This window comes from Gadus macrocephalus, chromosome 15 (genome assembly GCF_031168955.1).
Source record: "Gadus macrocephalus chromosome 15, ASM3116895v1".
In the NCBI taxonomy this organism is placed as follows: domain Eukaryota; kingdom Metazoa; phylum Chordata; class Actinopteri; order Gadiformes; family Gadidae; genus Gadus; species Gadus macrocephalus.
In genome coordinates, this window is record NC_082396.1 from 4,722,904 (window position 1) to 4,732,280 (window position 9,377).

The 9,377-nt window shown below is 49.1% G+C and overlaps 1 protein-coding gene across 1 annotated transcript; it reads right to left on the reverse strand.

Annotated features, from left to right (window-relative positions):
- Positions 1 to 310: 310 nt before the first annotated feature.
- btbd3b (BTB (POZ) domain containing 3b) lies at positions 311 to 8,859 on the reverse strand. The gene is made up of 4 exons (XM_060073084.1): positions 7,398 to 8,859; positions 6,097 to 6,187; positions 3,995 to 4,113; positions 311 to 3,331 (listed from the first exon to the last, which is right to left on the reverse strand). Exons 1-4 carry the CDS (start codon positions 7,817 to 7,819, stop codon positions 2,299 to 2,301), a joined length of 1,665 nt encoding a protein of 554 aa, XP_059929067.1. The 5' UTR covers positions 7,820 to 8,859; the 3' UTR covers positions 311 to 2,298.
- Between the last annotated feature and the right edge of the window lie 518 nt (positions 8,860 to 9,377).

The following is a 9,377-nucleotide window of genomic DNA, read 5'->3' on the forward strand; positions in this document are numbered from 1 at the left end:
AGAGCGCGAGAGAGAGAGAGAGAGAGAGAGAGAGAGAGAGAGAGAGAGAGAGAGAGAGAGAGAGAGAGAGAGAGAGAGAGAGAGAGAGAGAGAGAGAGAGTTTAGCGTAATCCTCTTTGGTGCGATTCAAACATGTTGAGGAGAGACAGGGAGCGAGTAGTGCATTGAAAATTGCCCGTGCCCATTATCCATCATCAGCGCAAAACAACAAGAAGCATTTCCTTCATTCTTTCTTTGATCTATTGTTCTCTCTGTTCACGGTAAATTCCCCATTTTTCGTCGGGGGAAAGCAGGATACAGAAAAAACAGCTTGTACCACCTGTTTGGTTTTATTTGCATCGTTGACAGTCATACACATTCATAGGTCTCTCAGCACTGTAGCATGTAAACGCAGGAAATGAACCTCAGACTGTCCCGTTAATTCTGCTGTCCCCAATACAGACACAAGCGTATGGATGTTCAACTCACACATAGAAGCAGATACGATATCACAAAGTTCAAACGACAAATAGAAAAAAAAAGATCAAAACGTTAACATATTTAATCCCAAATTCACATCGGTGCAAATATTCAGCATTATATTTGTTAAATGCCTCATTGTATGCTGCCACACACACACACACACACACACACACACACACACACACACACACACACACACACACACACACACACACACACACACACACTGACTCAACCATTGACATTAACGCCCTTGAGAAACGCAAACCTTCAAAATATTACAAAAACCCAACGATCTTTTGACCATGTTCAGCGTTCTCCCGACAGGAGAGAAAGTGAACAAAAATAACAACAAACCCAAAAACTAAATAGAAGTAATCATCGCCGTTTCCTCTCGATAGCATCAATTCATTCTTTTCAGTTGTTTCGAACGTAAACCCAGGCGCCGCTGATGTTGGAGGCGTTGTGGCGGGAGAGATGGTGGAGTGGATGGCGGTAAGTGGTTTGTGGTTCGGGTAAAATCTGCTGCCCGACAAGTACAGAGGAAGCCGGGGCTGGGCGTGGGGGGAGGGATGTTCGCATTACGTGTAGTGCTTCCTAGTGCTGCCTAGTCTAAGACCTCCCTCCCCCCCCCCCAAACACACCCTCCCGTCTCCTCAAGCTCTCTCTGAGTGCCACATCACTATCTTCAAATGCTCACAAAAGCCGAAAGTTTCAATTGCAACACTCAAGTACAAAACGACGGTAACGGTTGTGACATTTTTTTTCTAAGATAGAATTGCTGTTGGACCGTAATCAGAGTAATTCATCCGCGATGGCACGGCCTTTTTCTCTGTTCCAGTTTAATACTTTGTGTGGTAATAGTGCTAATCGAATTGAAAAATAAAGTCAACTATTGCTATACATATACATATATATATATACACACATACATATAGGTACATATATAAACATATATGTGTTTAAACATATCTTTATATATATACATTCATGTTTATATATACATGTATGGTTATATATTTATGCATATATGTATATATATAAACGTACATATGTTTATATATGTGCATTGTATGCAAGCATACAAATAATAACCATAGCATATTAATCATAGAAGCTATTTTAAGGTCTGACCACAAAAGTGGCAGTACACTATATACAGTTACATTTTATTACTTTTACACATTTATACATGCACAGTAATAGCAAAAAGATTCTTTCTTGAGGACTTTTTTGCCTGCCAATTGGAGGCAAGATTCAACAGATCCAGCCAGTTGGCTTTTCACTTTGACATCTTGCAAACTGTAAAAATCCCTCGGGATCCTTTTAAAGTTTCTCCTCTTTTTTTGTCTTTTTTTTGCACAAAAGTGATTATTAGGCATTGACAAAGACTGGCATTATAGACAGCTATATCTCCTTGAGTGTCTTTTAAAGTCGAGCAGTAACACTTTACAATAAGGGTACAAGAATTAAACCTTATGTAACATTAGCTAAAGCAATAAGCACTAACCAACCGTTAATTAAAAGATAGTTATCGAATGGTCTAGTAATCATTTAATAATGTGTTCATGTTACTAATGGTGTTCATGTTAACTTAGGAATTCAGTTATTCATCATTATATGATGCTTACTGCTAAACCTAGTACATGTGTAAATAAATACCTTAGTTAACATGAAAACCATTCGTAAAGGATCAAACCATTAGTTAACTGATAACCAGCTGTTAGATAACAGTGATTGATGCTTATCCCTGCATTAACTAACGCCAATGAATTGTTACTCAATGTACCCTTTTAAGGCAAAGTGTCTCCGGGGTAGACCAGCAGTTCACAGAGTTCAAGCGTAGAAGATGAGCTCGGGGATCTGTCCCCCCTGCACCCCGGTGCCATTAGTACTGTCTGAGGAGCACTGGAACTGATAGGTCACCCGGCCGCACTGGACCTCCGTCACACCCTCCTGCCCGAAGTAGCTGAGCTCACTGCCGTCCAGAACCACGCTGGCCGTGTAGAAGGTGTCGGGCTCTATCTGCACCGGGTACTCGAACCACACCGGGAAGGTGTTGCTGGAGCCGTCCGAGAAGTACTTGGTGTGGTTCTGGCCCAGCAGCACGCCCTGCCGCTTCAGCTCGATCCGCGCGCTGTACTCGGCCGAGCCGCAGCTCGACCCGTAGAGCCCGAAGCCGGCGATGAACACCCGCTTGTCCACGGCGAACTGGATGCTGTCGCAGCGGCCCCGGTAGCGCCACTGGTTGCTGCGGTAGGCGCAGGACTGGAAGCGGTGGCACCGCTGCGGGCTCAGCCCCTTCCGCGGCTCGCTGGCGAACTGCAGCTCGGGCTTGTTGGCGGCCGTGTACCACAGGAAGATGTCGTTGGTCTCGTGCAGCGTCAGCACGCCCGACTGCGCCGCGCCGTTGGCGAAGTCGTCCAGCGCCATGGTGGGGATGCGGATGAGGTACACCGCCTCGCCCAGCACCTTGCGCTTGTTGTCGATGGACAGCGTGATCTCCTTGCGCTGGCACTCGGCCTCGGCCCAGCTGAGCGCCGCCTCGAACACCACCAGCTCCTTGGTGTTGAGGGTCTCCCGCTGGAGGATGCTCTCCAGCGTCTGGGCGTCGATGTCGCAGAAGCCCTCGGAGCGCAGCGCCAGCTCGGCCTGTGCGTCGATCACCTCCCAGCAGCGCTGCGTGAGCTCGGGCTCCTCGAACAGGCAGCTCTGGGAGAGGAGGACGCAGGCGTTCTTGGCGCTCAGGCTGGTCTCCAGGAAGTTGACGCAGGCGCGCGCCAGGTGGGGCACGATGTATTTCTTGGCGGCGTAGAGGGTGGCGAGAACGGTATCGGCGCTGAGGTCGATCTCGTCGCAGTAGATGTACCTGTGGGTGTGATGGGGGGGAAGGGGGAGATGGCTTAGTTTGGATGCGCAGTATATTGGATTAGCTCTCAGACTATTACTTAGAAGTGGTTGTGTTTACTGTAGATCTGCTTTTTTTCTAAGTTATCCAATGGCCGCCCCCTTCTTCTTCGTACAAAAAGTGCAATTGGAAGCACGGTACAATTGATTGCGTTACTCATAGAGTTTGGCATTTAGGATTGATCCACATGCGGAAGGCTTGGATTAATAGAAAAACAGCTTGGGACAGGAAAGAGAGCAAGGCAATAAACAATAGAGAGTGATTCAGCTTGAAGGAAAATGCGAATACGTGACAAATGGGTTCGTACGCCGCTCTGAGGGTTGAAAGGAATTACACTTTTTTCCTTTTGGCAGCAACGTAAAGAAATGGGTCATCTCGTCCTGTGACAATCCCGCTAAACTAAACAGAAACGGTGGAGAGTATATTGGAAGCTCCTATCTTATTAGCAACGGGTTTGGTGTTGAGTGTTGGCACATTACAGGTAATTTAACCATTGCCTCAAGTGAATGAGATATGAAATGTACCCCCTATTGTAAACTGGTTAGGAAGCGAAAGGGGACAGAAATACATGAAATCTGGAGCCTTGAAGAGTTTATTGAAATAGAAGAATATCATTACACTCACTTCAGCATGGCGAGGAACGCTGCTGGTTCCACATCAGGGATGCGGATTTCACCATTGTTTTCCGCCAGCTCACCGTAAAACATTGCATGAAATACTGAGCTGCCCACAGCCAAAACATACTGTTGGTGGAGAGAGAGAGGAAGAGAGACGCAGAGAGAGAGAAAATGAGAGCCAAGATCACATCAGAAAGTACGACATGAATTTCTCGGTCTGCCGTGATGCTGGCACATTTGCACAGGGAGGGTGGAAACGGGTAATTGTAGGAAGTTTTCAAAATCTAATTTATTTGCACTGCAGTTCTCCTTTCAGTCTTAAACAAAGAACTCTGTACAATGTTTCAGTGTGTTAAAGTCATTAGAGGGTTCCCGCACAGTGAGCGGTGCTTAGATTCACGGCCCCCATTCCCAGTCTGGGGACAAAGAGAGACACATATCCAACGCACCCAATCCCCAGCTACCGCTGCTGAATGAAAACAATCCGGATGAGTACTGTGAATGAAGAGCAATACAACCACGAGTTTGGTTTACAGCTGTTAATGAATGAACTTATCTGCTGATGAAATCAGTGGCAACACAATACCAGTATGATTTCAGGATGCAACATAGAAGGACTGGTGAATACCGCAATTACTACTCAAGTAATTCATGCATGCATTTCTGCTTGTGTGCGTGTCTGCGTGTGTTTGCATGTGAGTGTGTGTGTGTGTGTGTGTGTGTGTGTGTGCGTGTGTGTGTTTGTGTGAAAACCTTAAAAATCTAATCTTTTCACTGAATGAGGTGACTTGAAATCCATGTCACTAATGACTAACGAGACTGCGACAAAGATAAAAAACTAAATGTCGCACATCTCTCAAGTGTGCCATCAATCCATCCGAGGAAAACGGTTACCTGGTAGATGAAATTGCTATTGCGTATCTGAATTCATGCCAAATGGATGCCATAAAAACCGCAGGGCAGAACAACATCATCACTGTTGGTTTAATACGGGAAGCAGTCTAATCATCTTAAATGTCCTTTCTCGAAATGCTTTTCACTCAAGTTCAACGGCCAAAAAACCATCATCCACGATCACGTGACCGAGCCAACCGTGGGCGGCAGGCCAATCGGAAACGGACTGTCGTTGCAATTAATTGTAGTGGAAAAGTGGCGGCTGAAACCCTTTCCACACATTGAACATGACTGTGTGCTCCCATCCACCAAAAGCCTTGACAATAATGTCCTGCTACGTGTGGGTCCGGGGCTTACGAGAATACGACGAACCGATGAAAATAACGACCGGGAACATCTGGTAAACAACGAGGTCGGGGGAGCCTGGCAGGTGGGTCGTGAGGAAATGATGGAAGTTAGCTTTGCATGAGTATAAACCGCAAAGTGCCCCTCGTAATCGTTCTACTTATGTAAGGCATGGCAGAGAAAAAAAGTCAAGGATTGAAACAAATGCCTTAATTGGCAATTAAATGAGTGAAAGGAGAAATAATAATAAGAAAAGGCCCTTAAAGAATATAGCATATTTAAGTGTTTAACGAATGGTTTTGTAGATGGCTTGTGAACTGGCAATGAACTGCTGGATAATAATACAAATATTATATTGAATACAATATTCATATATTTTAAAGAAGATAACATTAAATGAGCAGGGTGGTATTGGTGCTAGTTGGGGTGAAACCCAGCAATGTGCAGACACGGGGAATTTGACCCAGAGTGCGATGAAATTAACCCTGGGTGCGGTGGCAGCCAATGAGGGCAGCCCTTCCCTTCGCCTCCCCCCCTCCCCCATACTCCCCCGTCCATCACCCAGCCTCATTTGCATAAATAATAGAAGAGTGTCTCGCAGAAGAAGCAGAGACACGTGGCTCTAAAGCGAGAGAAAGGGCACAAAAGGACCACTATCGCTGGCAATCTGTGTTTAATCGCTGCGTGTGCACATCCACGCGTGTGTTTGTGTGTGTGTGTGCATGTGTGCACACATGTGTGTGTGTGTGAGGGAGCGATGCTGATAAGATGTAAACCAACAACATTTGGCCGAGTGACGGGCTGTTTATTAATCGTAGCGGCGGCGACGAAAGCGGCGGTCGTGCCGGGACTGCGAGATGAGAGCCTTACCCTGTGTCCGGGCAGCCGCTCGGTTCCTCCGGGCTGACCCACCAGGAAGTGAACATCTGCCATCAGCTCATTGTTGAACATCACGGAGTTCCTGTGAAGCGGAGCGAGAGGGAGGAAGGTGTCAGTGTGGTTCCTGCACGGGGGAGAGCATGAGAAGGCTGGACAAATAAACCATAAATCCAATCTGGGCGTTTTTCACCTTTAGATATCAATAGGTAGGCTGGATGGTAAACCGACGAGCTGCCATCATGAAAAGATTACTTATCCAGATGAAATAGATTAACTGAGAGGTCGAATTATCGTGTCAGGTTTCAGGCGAAGGACATTGGCATCATGCACGGATCGGCATCTTATCCCAAGCAACGCCGTGGCTATTGATTTACTGTTTAACACACACATCTGTGTCCGTGGATTAGTGAACAGGCCAGTGGACGCCGTCGAACGGGGTGGAAAATCCTCACTTTGAAAGAATGGAACCAACAACAAAGCCAGGATTCATGTATTATGGAGTGGTGGAACATGTCACAGTTTGGGGCAGACAAACAGCTACATGGTGTTCTGGCGGGACAACAAAGCGCACACATTTCAGCCCGGACATCTGGGCTCTTCTACTGATAGGCCAAGGTAAACATTGTGCTTTTAGTGCACAACCCTCGGCCTGTTGTGCATATCAAACGCACCCCGTGCATGTCAGGAGCCCTGAGCTCGGGTCACAGTGTGTGTGTGTGTGTGTGTGTGTGTGTGTGTGTGTGTGTGTGTGTGTGTGTGTGTGTGTGTGAGCTATAGCAGCCCCGGCAGATTAAGGGCAGAGCTGCATGGAGACCTACCTACCTACACACACACGTACAATGGTGCACGTATACATAAACATCCATTAACAGGCACCCATGAGAAAAGACACAGAACTGCACACACCACAGTAAACACACACACACAATCTGAACCACAAAGGACACACGCAGGCACTACATTCTATTCCCCACCCACTGTACGATGCCCTAACACACAGTCATGGTCAAACCCCCAAGGGCACATACACAGACACACACAGCAATAACAGTCCCATGCCGATGCCGGAACACCATGCGCTTCACGACATGCACCATGCAAGTCAAACCTCACAGTCCAACGTTCTGCCAGAGCTTAAGATCAACGGCCTCAAAGCTGTCCTAACCCCCCCCCTCCGCTATGTATCGCACTTTAACCTGCGCAGCCGGTGAAGCTCCATCAAGGTGAGGGTGAACCGTGTCGGCACCCAGCTGCCACCGGGGCCAGCCGTCTGAAGGCACAAGAGCACCCACCTCTCTCTGATGGTGGAATAGAGTCCCTGCCAGTTGCAGTTCTGTATGGTGTTGTTGTTGTTGAGGTTCTGCTGGTGGTACTGTTGCACCGTGCTGCCGGCGCCGCCGCTGCCACTGCCGCTGCCGCTGCTGCTGCTGTCACTGCTGCTGCTGGTGCTGCCGGTGACGGTGGTGCCGGTGACAGATCCGTCGCCGCCGTCGCTGGAGCCGGACGGCGACTTCTTGGCGGGAAATAGATCCGCAGCCATCTTCTTCTTCTTCTTTCCCTTCAGGGTGATGATCTCGTAGCAGACCGGCGGCAGTTTGGAGCTGCCACTGGGGCTGGCCGTCTTGGGGCTCTTACTGGACCTGCTCTTGACCGACTCGGGAAGCATCAACAGGAAGGTCAGACATTTCATGTTCCTTCCCTTGGCATCGACCATGAGTGTTGTGTGACTGCCGAGCAGCGGGGATCAGGACATGCAGAGAAGAAGGGCATGCACCGCCACTCTGGTGCGGGTCCGGTGGAGGTGGGAGGGCGGAGGGGTGGAGGTGGAGGGGTCAGCAGGTGGCGTTGGCGGTGGCGGTGGTGGGGAGGAGAAGGTGGGAGCGGAGGGTTGAGCGGTAAACAGAGAGCTGGTCCTCCCGGTTCCCGGTTGCCCTCTGTGAGCGCGGTATCCCGTCCAGGGGACGAGCGCTGGGCTGTCTGTTTTGCCGTCTCCTCTCCTCTCCTCTCCTCGCGGCGGTCCCCTCTCTCTGAGTCTCCTCTCTTCCTGTCACTCGTGTGAAGCGCTGCTCCCCGCCGGACGGTCCAAAGGCACCTTCCCTGGGGGGGAAGTTTGGAGAGCTGCTGAAGAACAGACACCGGGGGTTCCCATCCCTGCCTTGCCAAAAGAGCAGCAGGGAAGAAAGGAAAACACCTTCTTTAAATCAATCCTCTCTTTCTTTCCGTCTTTGTGTCTTTGCGTCTCTCTCCTCCCTGTCCTCTCCCTCTCCCCGCGAGCTGTCTGGCGGGGGGGCTTTCGGTGTGCGTCGGCGTGACAGCCCCCAGATTTAGTGCAGCTGCAGTGCTCCGCGGACCAGGCACTTGGCAGTGGCTCTCTCCCTTCCTTCTTTCATTGCTTTCTTTTCGCTACTCCCCCTACCTCTCTCTCTCTCTCTCTCTCTCTCTCCCTCTGTCGCTCTCTCTTTTGCGCTCTTGCTCTCGCTCTGTTCCCGGCTCCTCAGCTGTGTCTCTGTCTCCCCGGCCGCCGCTCCTCTCGTCTCCTCCACTCCGAGGAGAGCAGTCATTCACGGGGTCCTGGGAGCTGCCTCGGAACAGCACAGAGCTCTGCTAAGCTACTGCTTCTGCTGACTACAGTGGCTTGAATGGGGGAGCGCAGCCAGGAAGGATGGAGAGGGAAAAAAACTAGCCCCCCCACTCAAACACACACACACACACATGCTCACACACATACACCAACGCACACACACACACGCACACACACAGAGCGCTGTGCGAGGCACCCCCCCAGCCCTCCCCCCTGCCGTCCCCCCCTACCCTGCTTCATCCAATAGGAGCGCGGAGGCTGCACGATTGGCCGATGCAGCCCTTTTAGCTGCGCATACTTAAATATTCAATTGCCATCCCCTCAGTTAAAGTGACAGCCATGGGCTTCTTTTTTAGGAAGAGGGGGGGGGGACTTGGATTAATCAGTTTTCTATTTTTATGTTTGCTTGTTTTTGTTTGTGTTGTGGTTGCTGACATTGTGTAGATTTAGAAAATCCCCATTGTGTTTCAAAGGGTAATGTAAATCTGAAATGTTCTTTTTTAAAGGACAGCATTTGACTAAGCCCGGGTCCGCCTCACAGTCATACTACATTTTAATGAGTTGTTAATTAATTGGCACAAATAGGGCGAATTTGCATTTCACTTCCACCCAGAGGCCACACTCACTTGGACCCGACGTCTCCTCCACAATGCCATAAACACAAGCTTTTCCCGCAAAAAAAAAAGACATG